Here is a 15,669-nt window from a genome sequence, read left to right as displayed (position 1 = left end):
TTTTGATAACAGCTTCAATCTTTCCTTATAGGTTTATTCAGATTGTCTGTTTCTTAAGTTTTGGTAGTTTGTGTCTTTCTAGGAATTTTTTTCATCAAAGGTATCTAGTGTATTGGCATACCATTGTTCCTAGTGTTCCTTTATCATCATTGTTATTTCTGTAAAGTCAATAGTGTCTTCATTTTTGATTCTGATAATTTGAGTATTTTCTTTTTTCTTTGGTCAGTCAAGCTAAATAAAGCCTTGTCTTTTTAAAGAACAAGCTTTTGGTTTTACTGATTTCAGAAATATTGTTCTATTCTCTATTTCATTAACTTCTGCTCTAGTATATTTTGTTTCCTTTTTCTGCTTGCTTTAGGTTTAGTTTGCCTTTATTTTTCTGGTGTTTTAAGGCGGAAGGTTATTGATTTGACGTCTTTCCTGCTCTGATACTTGAGCACTAATTCGATAATTTTCTTTCTATCTCTAGGAATATAAGACTTACAAGGAGAACTTTCTGAAGCGCTTCCAGCTCACCAAGCTGCCTCCATATCTAATTTTTTGTATTAAGAGATTCACTAAGAACAATTTCTTTGTGGAGAAGAATCCAACTATTGTCAACTTCCCTATTACGTGAGTATTAACCTGCTTCATTTTCTCTTAGGGGGAGTGAGCCTGAATTTCTTTTCATGTTTTTGTACCACTATTAATTTTGGACTGTTTAGTTGGAAATCACAAGTAACAGAGCCTACCCATATTATATAAGTTAAGAGTTTTTATTTGAAGGCTACAAATGTTTCAAGGTTCTCAAGGATAGATGTTTACATGGAAGCTGTCCCCCCTTTATCTTTCCTGTTGCTTGCTGGGAATTGTAGTCTTTCATTGTAGGGAAAAACAGCTGATAAAAGTAGGGTAGGACAGGTAGGATTCTGCCTGGCTTTGAAGATCATCCCGAGCAGTTCAGGTTCGTCTGTTTGCGGTCATCACATCTTCTTGCACACTGTAGTTAGGCATGGACAATGAAGATGACTCCAGATTTGTTTCTCATCTTGGGGTCCTTCTATCTTATTTTTCCTCCAGAGGGTAAAGTCTGGAATGTGTCCAGTTTTTCCCTATTGATGAGGAAGTTGCAAATTTTGATGTATGGCCTTATTTTTAATTAACCATGCAGTTGTCTCTTTATGAACATTTGTGAGTATTTTAATGCAAAATTGGGAGGTGTTGTACCAGGTGCTTTTACTTTGCCATCCTCTAACTGAGAAAGCTCCTGTGAAGCCCTTGTCAGGGTAGGCACTTGGCTTTCGTCCTCAGAGACATGGTGTTTCACACGTTGAAGAAGGTATCTGTGAGAACATAGAGAAACAAGTAGCGGGGCTGGCAGGAAGAAATGTGGGTCTCTGTGTGTTGACCTTTAACTAAGGTAGCAGTTTCTTGTTGAGGGAAATTTGGATGAATATACGATAAAACTAACATGACGGAGAGTTTAATAGTGTTTTTTTTAACCAGTGAAAAGTGGTATGGGAGCTGTAATGGACAAATGCTCATCATCTTTTCTTTCTCCCTTCATCCCCCTCCATTACTCAGTTGCCCAGACTGTACCAGGATTGCCGATTTTCTCCTTTGGAAATCGTTTCAGTTCTTAACTCTCTGTAGTGTTTAAGAGGGCGGTATCTAAAATTAAAGAGGTCTGTTGCAACCAGGGGAGCAGTGGGCAGTGGCAGCTCATCCCAGGCTAACCTCCTGAATTTGCCCCCAAGGCCCAATTTTCTCTGACCTTCCAGTGAACTAAAGCAGCCCCACCTAGACTGTCTTCCTGTTACTACTTCTATCCTAAGCCCTTCCTTGTTTCACTGTCCCCAGCTTTAATAAACATACTTCAAAATCAAAAACTAATTAATTACATTAAAGAGGTCTAAGTTCTGGGCTGTCCTAGCTGTGTGACCTTGGTCAGGCCATTTGCATATTCTGGATGTATTGTCTCATGGATAAAATAAGAGGCTTTAACTAGATGATCCCTAGGGGTCCTTCCAGGTATAACATTTTATTACTTCTGGGTCTGTGATGACCAACAATTCGAGGACAGTGGGAGGGAGGGAGAGAAAACCTCTAGTTAGAAATACAGGATGAGTTCCTTTTCTCTTTTGCCCCATTTTTCTTCCTGTTCTTTCACTAGCATCTTGTTTGTGTGAAATTTCCATATGAGGAGGCCAGCTTTCTGCTACTGTGAGTGGGACCACAGAGGAGATTTGTTTGAAAGCCAGCCTATCAGGGTTTTATTTCAGAACTGGACTCCTGTGAATCGCCACAGTCACCAGGCTGTTCCTGGAGGGAAGGAGCACTCTGGACTCTAGGGCAGCTCCAGAGAAAGGAAAGCTTTGTATGGATAGTAGCTCCTGCTCAGTCACCACAGAAATTTCCTTGCTCCATTGGTTTCTTTTATATTGGGCCTGGAGTATGTTTGTTTTGCCACTAGTTGCATTGTATTTTTGATAATTGTGACTTCAGTGATTTGTCCCTCAGAAAGCTTACTTTGGAGAAGCTGAGAAAAAGGTTATAGCTCACCTTTAAACAGCATGGGTTTGAATTGCGTGAGTCCACTTATGTGTGGATTCTTTTCAATAAATATAGTATGCCCTTTATATCCCCAGGTTTTGTATCTGCAATTCAAACAGCCTTGGATTGAAAACAGTATTTTCAATCCACGGATGGGAATCCGAGGATGCGGAGGGCCAGCTGTGTGCATTATTGCATGCCATTTTATAGAAGGGACTTGAGCACTGGGCTTTGATATCTGTGGGAGGTCCTGGGACGAGTTCCCTGTAGATACCAAGATACAACTGTAGTTAAGTTTTGGGGGAGTAAAAAGATATACATGGGTCTTTGGCTGTTTGGGGGATCAGTGCACCTGGCCTTCACGTCATTTGAGTGTCAGCTGTAATCTTGACTAGTCAGCCTTTTGGAGAATGTCAAATTGTGTGACTAATTCTGGAAACCTGCACTTAATTTCTTATGTACTGAAATTACTTTTAGAGTAATTTGGTTTTAGATTAACAAAATCCCCATTCTTGAAAAGGACCTTTTTCGTGCCTAATTCTTCTCCTGTGTTTTATTCATAACACATCTTTTTAGCAGAGTTTATCAGACTTGCAATTGGGTGCCCTCTGCTCATTTGGAGATAGGGTTTTTGGAGCACAGGTTTAAAATTTTACTTTCAGCCCTGGCTGGTGTGGCTCAGTGGATTGAGTGCCAGCCTGGGAACCAAAGGGTTGCTGGTTCAATTCCCAGTCAGGGCAGATGCCTGGGTTGCAGGTCAGGTGCCCAGCAGGGGCCGTGAGAGAGGCAACCACACATTGATGTTTCCCTCTTTTCCCCACCCTTCCCCTCTGTCTAAAAATAAATAAATAAAGTCTTTTAAAAAAAGGTAAGGTTTTACTTCCAGCTAATTAGGTGTTCTTTAAATTGCGCTGTTCTGATAGGGATATGAGTATGGTAGTGTCCTTTGCCTATTTTCTAAAACAAAATGATGTAGCATATCTTCATTCCCTTTTGCCACTTAAACAGTTTTGGTTCAGCCATAAAAACTTGAGTATAACTACTCCTGAAGATTTCTCAAGGACTCTTTGAGACAAGTCTGGACAGCCATTGTTAAAGCAGAGGAGGAGAGGACTCGGACAGTTTGGCTATCTAGAGCTCTCATGGATTTTTTAGGGCTCATGTATAAACTGTAACGTTGAATATGTATTGCAGTTTATATGGGGCACTGTTAGCCTGTAGAAATAAATAGCTAATGCTAACTCATAGAAAAACTACATAATATACCTAATTAGAACAAAATTGCATGTTTGTTTATAATTACATGGTTTACATTGAAAAGGTTTTATATTTTTTGGATAAATAATTTACTTACAGCCTAAAATTCAAAGGGAGATAGCTACCTAGAAGTCCTGGAAGTGACCCCTAGATGTAATAACCACCATTAGCATGTCTTAGGCATTCTGAGGATGACATTGCTGTGTTTTATGTTATGAGTGGTGGCACGTCAGTTATACACAGATTGGAAATATGATATAATCTCTCATTCTACCTTGTATTACTTAAATTGTTTAAATGTTTGTAGATTGAAGAGGCTATATTTTCCCTAAAATTATGTAGTTAACATAGTCTCTTAATATTTACATTAATTGTCAATCTTTCCCCATTTAACTATTTGAAAGTTCTTAATAACTGTCTTAGCGTTTATTATAGCCCTTTACTTTACACTAACAGGTATACATTTATATTCAACTAATGGGTAGAGTTCAACAAATAAAACACAAAAAGATATTTTATTTCAGATATAGTAAGAATTTTATTTTATATTTGAAAGTGTTCAGATATTAAAAATAAATTTGATGTTTCTAAGCCCCAGTTGAAGGAACCTAGTCAGTAGTTTTTTTCAGCAACTAACAGGAATTGGGAAGCTGTGGGGTAGCCAAGATGGGTCACATAAAGAAGAGAAGGCTGGGCTGCACAAGGAGGGAGAAGAGTAAAGCTGGGGTCAAAAGCAGGAAAGAGGGCAAGTAGCTCTTGCAGGTCCTGCTTCTTCTCCTGTGCCTGGTTCCAGCTGCATTTCCTAGTCTGAAAAAAAATTTTTTTTAAGATTTTTATTTATTTTTAGAGAAAGGAAGGAAAAAGTGAGGGAGAGAAACATCAATGTATAGTTGCCTATCACGTGCCCCCTGCTGGGGACCTGGCCCTCAACCCAGGCATGTGCCCTGACTGGGCATAGAACCTGTGACCCTTTGGTTTGCAGGCTGGTATTCAATCTGCTGAGCCACACCAGCCAGGCCTGAAAATAGTAAATAAATTCCCCTTTTGCACTTAAGCTACAGGTTGGTTTCTATTACTTGTAACTATTCTGTGTGGCTAACAAGAAAGACAATCAAATAAAGAAGCAGTGTCCTAGAAAATCAGAAAAATAAATCAGAATGCCTGGTTTGCCATACTGGACTTGTTACTGTGATTACATGCAGTGGCAGCCCACATAATCATGTGGTCAGGTCTTCCATAGCCTGAGGCCAGAGACCTGGCATTGCCTGAACACCAAAGCTGCATCTGATTCCCAGGCCAGGCAGAGGATGAGGTGGTTACGCCTGTTGTCTCACTTAGTCCTCTCCATCTCATCATAGAAGAGCGTTAAGTCATGTAACTTGCTTAAACTCATGCATGGCTCAGAAGTGGAAGAGCCTGGATTCTAGTTCAGGTCTGATGACTCTAGGCCCTACACTACACTTGATTGCTAGAGATGCTTTTAAAGTGTGCTTTTCTCACAGAGTCAGTCTTTCTAGTTTGGCTCATTTTTATGGCAGATTATGTGAATTTCCACAAACATGGGCTTCCTTGGGCCTGCAAACCTGCCTAGATCCAGGGTTCTGAATACAGGCCCCAACAGATTTGGGGTCCATTCGTGTAAGACAGTTGTTGTAACCTGGTAGTCTTTGACCTTCTGGCTTTATTTTTATCATCACCAGAAATGTGGATCTGAGAGAGTACTTGTCTGAGGAAGTTCAAGCAGTACATAAGAATACCACCTATGATCTGATTGCCAACATCGTACATGACGGCAAGCCCTCCGAGGGCTCCTACCGGATCCACGTGCTTCATCATGTGAGTAGCACCGGGTGGCAAAAATAGGTGCTGTTTCTTTGGCGTTACAAGAGGGCAGCTCCCTTAAGTTTGCCCTTTCTTTATACTGATGTTGGGATTCTGCAAGAAATAAAGCTGTTACCGGTGAGTTAAAGGCAGTGGTTCTCAATTTTGACTGCACATTGGACTCATTTAGGAATTTTAAAATAAATCTGATGTTTGGACACCACCTCAGGCCAATCACATTAGAACCGTGTAATTTGTGTCTGTTGGTTTTCAAGTCTGCTAGAGGACAGGGATGCTGCTGAATATTCTACAATGCATGGGAAGCCCCCAAAGCAAAGAATGATCTGGCCTGCAATGTCAGTCAGGGTTAAGAGTCAGCATTAGAGTATCTGGAGGTGGGAACCAGGTGCTGCTGATGTGTTCAAGTTTCCCAGGAGGGTCCATTTCATTGTGTAGCCAGACCAGAGCCTCACCCCCGACCGTGGAGTCCTTGGACCAGCAGTACTGATGTCCTGAGAACATCATTAGAGATGCAGAACCTCAGGCCCCACCCAAACCTACTGAGTTGGAAGCTGCACTTTTTAAAAAAGATTTTATTGATTTAATTAAATTTATTTTTATTTTTAAGTTTTTAATTTTTTTTTTTTTAGATAGAGAAGGGAGGGAGATAGAGAGGGAGAGGAACATTGATTAGTTACCTCTTTCATACCCCTAACTGGGGACCTGGCCTGCAACCCAGGCATGTGCTCTGACTGGGAATTGAACTGGTGACCTTTCAGTTTGCAGGACAATGCCCAACTCAGTAAGCCACACCAGTCAGGGTTGTCTATTTAATTTTAGAGAGATGGGACGGGAGGAAAAAGAGGGAGAGAAATATTGATGTGAGAGAGAAACATCGTACGCTCCCTGACCAGGACCAAACCTACAACCTAAGTATGTTGTAGTATGTCTAAGTATGTATGTGTCCTACCGGGAATTGAACCCATAATCTTTTGTTGCATGGGATGACACTCCAACCAACTGAGCCCCCCTGCCAGGGCAGAACACTTTTTTTGAGGATTTCTGTGTTCTGTGGGGTGGGGGGTGGGAATGTCCATTTTTAGTTTCCAATAGTGACGCTGTGCCTCCTAGGTGAGTGTGTCCAGTTGGTCATTTCTGAGCAACAAAGAGACATCGTAGGTGAGGAGTAGAGGACTTTTTCTTTTTTTTCTTTATTGTTCACCTAAATTCTTCTTAAAATGTATAGTGTTTGGACTCCATTGTACTTAAAGGACTCTTTGGCAGGAATTGCGTTTACCAAGGTCAGCACCCTGAAAGCTCTTTAAACTGAACAATGCCTAGCAGAGGTCATGCACCCTTTTACCCAGAGCTTTTGTGGGGTGATGGTCTCATGGCTATTATGGTTCTTCTTCTGACTGTGGTCCTTTCTCTGTACACACTTTTGGTTTTGGGGAGCAGACTAACCAGCCCTTCATATTTTTTGCAGGGGACGGGCAAATGGTATGAATTACAAGACCTCCAGGTAACTGACATCCTTCCCCAGATGATCACGCTGTCAGAGGCTTACATTCAGGTGGGTTGGCCCCAGGCTTGGTGAGTGCCGAATCGATGGGGTCAGTGAGAGGAACAGTGTGCATGAAGGCAGGAAGTGGGGTTGAATTACAGCCTTGGTTAGGTTGGGTGCCCTTTGGGATGCACTGAGGAGTGAGATTATGTGGCCTTGAGAGTGCAAGGGATTTTCAGAGAAGAGAAGAGCAGGGGAGTATGGAAGATTTCTGAGTGAGCAAGGAAGTTATGTTTATGGTCAGGTTAGTTTTGCAGAGGTGTGTGATCTGATTTCAAGGAGGTGGAGCCTGGAATCATCAGAACACCAGTTAGGAGTCGACTCTGCAGCTCTCCCCATTTCTCTAGGCAGGTTTAGCACTGTCTGTGACTCTATGGCACCTTCTACCTGTCTTGATTGGAGCACCAACTGGCTTATTTTAACTGTGTTCTCTATTGGATTTGAGAGCCGGTGTGGAGCAGAGTGTCTGTCTTCTCTTTGTAACTGCTCTAGTGCCTGGTGAAGAAGGAAGACAGACTACCAACAAGTTCTAGCTTTATAGAAAAGAGGGCAGACCCTTCTCATTCAAGAGTTAACTCCTAGCAACTTTGTCTAAGTTTATATAGATTTGACTGTGAGTTCTTTTTTAGAAAGGGAGTTCGGAATGAGAAGTAAGAGGAGGGGGATGGACGGTTTGAAAAGTAAAAATCGAATGAAAGGTAATTTTCTGAAAGATGAGTTATCTTCAGGGGACTTAACAAATGTGTAAGTTGAGCCACAGGCTGTCCATTGCCTAGGGTAGAATAGGTATTTTATGAATATTTGTAGGTTGAATGCCAGCTCATAAATATCTATTGTACTCATTTCTTACAGATTTGGAAGAGGCGAGATGATGAAACCAACCAGCAAGGCGCTTGAAGGAGGAGAGGTCAGGCTTTGCTTCCAGGGGATGTAGGATGAATATGTAAATAAGAATACTGGAGCTGGAACTGAACATGGGCTGGCTGGCCCAATCCTGGGGCCAGCCTGGTTTGCGTGGGTTTTGGTTCACACCGGAGCGTCAGAGGGCCCACCGGCCTGGGACCGCTCTGCGCTGTCACTCAGCTGCCCTTTGATCAGTCTGTGGTAGATTGATGTTCTTCCTATCTAGCTCCCCTGACTCTAGCAGGCCAGACTCCTTTACAGATGTGTGTAATTTATTTCTGAGTAGCTGCGAGTAACTGAAGGACGAGATAATTTTTTCTAAGCATCCAAGCCTCAGGATTCTAGGAACAGGAACATGAAGTCAGTAGCACCCTTTTCCCATCATAGGTAGAGAGTTTTCCTGTGGGTCTCATCCTTTTCTGACATGTTTTAGGAATGAATAAAATGTTTTCCTGTTTTTAAACCAGCCTCTTATTTTATGTCCTTCTCTTAGGCAGTTTCTTTTAAGCCTCACAAACTGTCTGTCCTACAGTCTGTCATCTGGTGGACATCATGCTTGTGTCTTCCTGTCAGCTCGTGGGTGGTGTGTCAGAAACAAAATATGTGATTAAAAGTGATAAATTATAATTGTACTTAACAAGAAGCCTGGAGGTGAGTGGTTTCAGCCTGCAGTGCAGGGCTGTGTGAGGGAAGAGGGAAGGAAAGGGACCTCACTGCAGTGCAGTTCTGAGTCTCAGTGAGGCCAGTGGGGAGCCCAGCACAGCGATTGCCCGTCAGAAGAATCAAGCAGAAACGGCTTTCATCAAGCCCAGTCACTGATCAGGAGCAGTCTGGAGAAGCGAGACTGTGGCCTGAGCACTGCGCCAGATCTGAAGATGCGGGACAGCTGAAGACACTGCAGCTGGTGGCAGCTGGTCAGCTACAGCAAGTTCTCTTAAAGGGTGATGGGAGCTGCACTTCTGTGGCTGCCACCCTTTACTTCTGGGACACTGTGCTGTCCTTTTTTGCCTCTCCGACAGCTTCAGTATTTGCAGCCTCATCTTCCTTCATCCAGCTGTTAAACGTTGGGGTTCCTCAGGTGAGGCCCTCTCTTCTCCCAGTTTACTTTTACCGTGGACCATTTCAACTATGCCTGTGGCTTCACTAGTCACTTTAGGGGAGATGACTCCAGTCTTAATCCCAGACTTCAAATTGTTGAATTTAGAGCCAGCTGCCTACTTGATATATTTTGGGTGTCTTAAAGTTAACTCAATTGCAACATTATTTAAAACCTGAGCTTATGAATTTTCTCATACTCGATGCCTTTCCTGGTTCCTATGTAGGCGAAGATTTCCACCATTCATCCAGTTACACGAGCTAAAAATTATTCTTCTCACATCCTCACTTTCCTTGTCTAATCCATTACTAAGTCCTATTAATTTCACTTTGTTTCTTGAATTTTCCCACTTCTTTGCATTCTCTGCTAATGTCTAGTCTAACCTAGTGTTAGCCTAGTCCAGGGCTAATCAGGAGAAAGAAACTACAATAATTTGATCAGGGGGAAATATAGGTTCAAGAATTATTAACTATAATGGGATTAGCAAGTAATAGAGAACTCTAAAGAAGGTAGGAATAGCATAGACAGGAACAGCTACCTCTCATAGGGCTGACAGAAAGTGTCCAAAGCTGAGATCTAGACCCTGCTGAAAATCTTCCCCCCCGGAACCTGTCAGAAACCCTTTCAGTGTGTTAAGAAAAGCTGTGTATGGGGCAGCATCTCACTTTGGTACTAAGCTGCCTGTGGAGTAGGGGTGTGCCCAGTGAAGCTGGGGGGTGCAGGGTGCTGCTCTCTGCTGTGCACGGCAGGAGCCAGGCGCCTGGGAGTCTGAGCACTGCGGGAGCCTGATGCGGGAGGAAGCTGCATGTGCTGCTTTCCGTGAGCACGCTGGCACCTGGGAAAGCAAAGCCCTTCCAGCAGTGTGTCTCCAGCATCCTCTCAGACAAAACTTCAATTTCAGCTGAAGGAGAAATTTAAAGGTCCCAGATCCACCTTCCCAGAGTAGGCAAAGAAGGGTGAATGTGGAGCTGAGAGTGCTGAATTAGTAATAGGCGCAGTCTGCCTCTTTGATGACTCGGCTTCCGTGCGTGCGCACTCACATCGAACTCCTGTACGAAGACAACAAAGGAAACTATTTCTGCCCAACAAAAGCAACTAGCTTTACCAGTGACCAAGTTTTCAAACTTTTCTGAAATGAGATATACAGTCCCAAGAGTCACGGATTAATGGCTAAATGGTTTATTCCTCAAATCCAGTTTATTCTGTTACCTAAACATAGTTGTGAAGGTAGCTTCCAACAAATTTCATATAAAATAAAAATGGAAAGGAGAAAAATGGTTAGCATATACAAATTATGGAGGTATGACAAGCACATGGAAAATAAGAGGAGTTACTTGTCCTCAGATCTGTGATTGGTCACAGTGCAGTAACTGACACCTGTCCTTCCACTGCCCTTCCGTGCTTACTCTGTCCTAAGCCTGGACTGCAGCTCTGGGTTCTTTACTTGGTAGAGTGATTCAAATCTTTAGTCCCCAAGAGCCTGACTCCTCACTTGTCCCACCGCTGCCCGTTGGACAGTCCATCTTGCCTGCACAGTGTAGAAGGAACCCAATTTCCCCTTGATAATCAGGGGCAGTCACTCTGTCCTTTTTAACTCTTGCTCTTTTACCTCTCTGACTTCACATACCTGCTCAGTACCATGTATATTTCTAACTGATAGCACACATTCCACTGAAGAATTCCATTTTTCTGTGATTCTGTGGTTAATGGCTGTCTTCCCATTAGACTCAGCTCTAAGAGGAAAGACAGGAACTGTTTGTTTTATGGGAATGCTTGGCACTTAGGAGTTAATCACTAATGTTCATCGAGCAAATGGCATCATGCCAAACCTCTGTTCTGAGTCCATATCCTTCTGCCCAAAATATTTTGTCTCTACACTCTCTCAAGATGTTGACAGTTAATACTGTTGCCTGGAGGGTTGGGGACCACTGCTCAGAGCTGACTGTCATGTCCTGTGTACAATAGCTTAAGGTCCTTTGTGGGTAATGTTAGGGCTTGCTTCCACCACTGCTCTCCCAGCTGGAGGCCTGGCTGATGTGTCTTACAGCTGTGACCCCAGCATCTGCTTCCTCTTGGAGACCTCGAACCGCAGATGAGACTGAGATTCCGCTTTCTCAGCTGGAACTCACAAAGGAAAAGGTACATATGTGGAAAACGTATCTTAAATTTAAAAGACGTGATAGGGGAAAACTTGCCACCTACAGGACAGTAAGTGAGTGAGTACACCTGGTATATTTTTCCTGGTAGAACAGTGGACAGAGCACTCCAAGGGAAAATCGGTCAAAACACTCACATGAGCGTTTCACAAAAGGTGAAATATAAATGGCCAATAAACATGTAAAAGGTTAGTAACAAAAGAAGTGAAAAGTGGAACAACCAATGAAGTCACTTTAGTATTTTAGATTAGCAAAGATTTGCAAGACTGCTAATACCCACGTGGGTGGGAGTGGACACGGTCCCCGCTTCCAACTGGGGTGGGAGTTGGAGTGCTGCACACGGAGGGCAGCTTGGTGACACCGCCTGCCTGCGTGAACAGTCAAGACGTGTAGGTTTTTGCCCCCAAACTTCACATCTTGGAACTGATCAGATATTGATAGTTGATATTTAAGAATGAAAGTTTGTATATAAAGAAAAAAATATGAGCCAATTAACAGTGATGATATTTATATTTATTGATCTGGAAAGGTTATTTTTGAATGAATAAAGGAGTTTACAAAGCAGCGTGTATAGGATGCTCCCATTTAAAAACCTGTCATACCTGTTTTTGTGCGCATGCAGAGGAAAGCTCGGAATGATACGTGATGTTACAATGTGTTGTGGATTTTAAACCTCAGTCATTAACGAGGGAACATACATGTCACTGTTTTTATTTCTCTATAATTGAACTAGATAGTTTTGGCTCTTAAGCCCCCACATGTCCTATTTCCATTTGAAAATAACTCAGTCTGTCATTGTTTAATAATACTCAGTCCCTCCTGGATAACTACCCACTGAATCCTCCTTCTGTTCCCTGGGAGTGATTCACAGACTGCCAGATCACGAGCAGCGAGGTTGGCAATGTGCTCTCAGTGATCTGTAGGGCTTCACCGAAGCATCATGCACCTTGCCTGGTCTCCATCTTCCTGTGCGCGCATTGGCGGCACATGTCAGACTTCTCTCAAGGTCCATGAAATCTGTGAGCGCTTTGTCCACAGTTATGGGTTCTTGCGGGCCCACCATTTTTCAATTCTGACCGTCTCTTAGGCCAGTTGTGTGAATGCTCCCTCATCGGGGCACCCTTTGAGCCAGTCCTCAGGTCTGTCTATGCCTCTCTTTAAGGCTGTTCTCTTCATTCTCATTAATGTATTGGAGTCAAGTTTCCCTAAGGAACTTGTGTTCTCACATCACACCCTGGAAAGTGAAGAACAAGTCCTCTCTGTTGTTGGGTCCTAATTCCTCCTGGAGCTTTCTCCCTGCTCTCCTTTCAGATGCAGGATGCTGGGCACCTGTCGGACTCTCTGACTCAGCTATGGCCACTTTCTGCCAATTCTCCCATGAACTAATTACCTGACCTCCATTGGCGTGAAGCCTCCTCTTCCATTGTCAGGAACTCCAATGCTTGCCTGTCTGATAATCTATTAATGCCTCCCCTCCTTTACGTTTTGGCTCTTTAGCTTCCCAACCAACCTTTTTAAAAAATGTAATAACTCGTCTTCTTTTTTTAAAATTAAAAAAAATATATTTTATCGATTATGCTATTACAGTTGTCCCATTTTCCCCCTTCACTACCCTCCACCCTGCACACCCCCTCCCACCCACATTTCTCCCCTTTAGTTCATGTCCATGTGTCATAAGTTCCTCAGCTTCTACATTTCCCATACTATTCTTGCCCTCCTCCTGTCTATTTTCTACCTACCATCTATGCTACTTATTCTCTGTACCTTTTCTCCCTCTCTCCTCCTCCCACTCCTCTGCTGCTAACCCTCCATGTGATCTCCATTTCTGTTTCTGTCTCTGGTTCTGTTCCTGTTCTAGTTGTTTGCTTAGTTTGCTTTTGTTTTTGCTTTAGGTGTGGTTGTTAATAATTGTGAGTTTGCTGTCCTTTTACTATACATGTTTTTTTTTAATCTTCTTTTCTTAGATAAGTCCCTTTAACATTTCATAAAATAAGGGCTTGGTGATGATGAACTCCTTAAACTTGACATTATCTGAGAAGCACTTTATCTGCCCTTCCATTCTAAGTGAAAGCTTTGCTGGATAGAGTAATCTTGGATGCAGGTCCTTGCCTTTCATGACTTGGAATACTTCTTTCCAGCTCCTTCTTGCCTGCAAGGTCTCTTTTGAGAAATCAGCTCACAGTCTGATGGGAACTCCTTTGTAGGTTACTGTCTCCTTATCTCTTGCCACTTTTAAGATTCTCTCCTTATCTTTAATCTTGGCTGATGTAATTATGATGTGCCTTGGTGTGTTCCTTCTTGGGTCCAACTTCTTTGTGAGTCTCTGAGCTTCCTGGACTTCCTGGAAGGCTATTTCCTTTGCCAGATGGGAGAAGTTCTCCTTTATTATTTGTTCAAATAAGTTTTCCATTTGTTGCTCTTCCTCTTCTCCTTCTGGTACTCCTACAATTTGAATGTTGGAACGTTTAAAGATGTCCTGAAGGTTCCTAAGCCTCTCATTTTTTTTTTTTTTTGAATTCTTGTTTCTTTCTTCTTTTCTGACTGGATGTTTCTTTCTTCCTTCTGGTCCACTCCATTGATTTGAGTCCTAGTTTCTTTTCCATCACTATTGGTTCCCTGTACATTGTCCTTTATTTCCCTTAGTGTAGCTTTCAGTTTTTCATCTAATTTGTGACCAAATTCAACCAATTCTGTGAGCATCCTGATTACTAGTGTTTTGAACTGTGCATCTGATAAGTTGCCTATCTCTTTGTTGCTTAGTTGTGTTTTTTTCTGGAGCTGTGATCTGTTCTTTCATTTGGGCGATTTTTTTTGTCTTGACGCGCCTGTTACATAGTGAGGGGAGGAGCCTTAGGTGTTCACCAGGGCTGGGCAATCCATGTGGCTGGGTTTTGACACAGTATGTGGGGGCAGGGTCCAAGAGGGAACAATGGCGCTTGCTCTGCTCTCTGCCGGATTTCAGTCACTTCTGCCACTTCCCCCAAGCAAACTGGGCCCTTCTGGTGCTGATTCACGTGTGGGTGGGTTTGTGTACATTCTCTCCAATAAACTCTCCTGTGAGGTTGGGAGTTTCTCCCGGCACCTCAACCCCCACAGGTGTTTTCAATCTGTGTTTTGAGGTTTTACTTCCCCTCACTGGGACCCTGGATTACGCAGTCTGTTTCACTCCCCAGTTTTGCCTGGTTTATCTGCATGTGAATGTGAGACTACCAGATCTGCCAGCCCCTTGTGCGCTGCACCCCTCCACAACCCGCCGTCTCACTGGGTCCACCAGCCCCCTGACTCTGCCCCTCCTACCGGTCTGGATGAATGTATCTACTTTAACTCCTTGGTTGTTTGACTTCCATAGAGTTCAATTTTCTGTCAGTACTGGTTTTTTGTTTCTAATTTGTTGTTGTCCTTATTTTGGTTGTGCGAGGAGGCACAGTATATCTACCTATGCCTCCATCTTGGCTGGAAGTCTAAACACTCTTCTTTATGGGACTTTGATCTTGCAATTGAAATAATGACTTTAAAGATAATAGCCTGCTATAGATTTATAGAACTCTACTTAAAAGTTTAAATTCAGTGGCTGAGAATTTGTGTGTATCATCCTTTCCTCAAGAGCAGGGCCCTGGCTGGTATGGCTCAGTGGATTGGGTGCCAGCCCGCAAACCGAAGGGTTGCAGGTTCGATTCCCAGTCAGGGTGCATGCCTGGGTTGTGAGTCAGGTCCCTAGTAGGAGGTGCTGAAGAGGTAACCACACATTGATGTTTCCCTCTCTCTTCCTCCCTTCCCCTCTCTCAAAAAATAAATAAGTAAAATCTTTTTAAGAAAAGAAAGAAGGTTGTCTAGAAAGCTCCCACTTGGTGCTTGAGTGGTGGATGGGCATGGAAAATGGATTGAAAAGAATACATCCTGCTCTAGTGCTGTCCTCGGACTGGTGGGGTTGTGGGTGAGCCCCATTCTTGTTTGGTCTGCAGTTTCTGAGTTTTCTACAACAAACAGTAAAAAATATAAGTTCCTTTGTAAATTAAAGGACATTTCCAGGCATTTAGGTCTTTAATGCTAAAGGTTTACATATTCCTTTTTCTGTGTTTTGAGTTTTTGGAACCCTAACCACCTCACCTCATCACTGTGAGTGGGCTCTGGGATGGGGAGTTGGAAGGGGGGGGGGGTCAGGCTAGAAGCAGTTATAAGAGGGAGAGGTCACACAGGCATCTACTTGTTCATCCAGGAGGGGAGTGAGGTAGGCCCCCAATTAACTACCTTCATGGTAGTTAACCATGAAGCAACTTAATGGCAGCAATTTAAAGGATAGTGTCTTTTTCTTTTCAATACAAGGAAATAGGACTTTATTA

At 42.9% G+C, this 15,669-nt stretch overlaps 1 protein-coding gene across 1 annotated transcript in view; it reads left to right on the top strand.

The window, feature by feature from the left end:
- The window catches only part of USP39 (ubiquitin specific peptidase 39), a 28,610-nt gene extending 20,070 nt beyond the window's left edge, over window positions 1–8,540 (top strand). The window contains exons 10-13 of the mRNA XM_045827745.1: window positions 470–612; window positions 5,490–5,625; window positions 7,097–7,183; window positions 8,027–8,540. Of these exons, the coding sequence (XP_045683701.1) occupies window positions 470–612; window positions 5,490–5,625; window positions 7,097–7,183; window positions 8,027–8,071 (411 nt within the window). The 3' untranslated portion in view covers window positions 8,072–8,540. The remainder of the gene's footprint in view (window positions 1–469; window positions 613–5,489; window positions 5,626–7,096; window positions 7,184–8,026) is intronic.
- Window positions 8,541–15,669: the final 7,129 nt, after the last annotated feature.

The sequence above is a fragment of the Phyllostomus hastatus genome, unplaced genomic scaffold (assembly GCF_019186645.2).
Source record: "Phyllostomus hastatus isolate PE091 unplaced genomic scaffold, TTU_PhHast_1.1 phas_scaffold_78, whole genome shotgun sequence".
Classification (NCBI taxonomy): domain Eukaryota; kingdom Metazoa; phylum Chordata; class Mammalia; order Chiroptera; family Phyllostomidae; genus Phyllostomus; species Phyllostomus hastatus.
The sequence above is the reverse complement of the archived record's forward strand: the minus strand, read 5'-3'. Positions and strand labels throughout refer to the sequence as shown.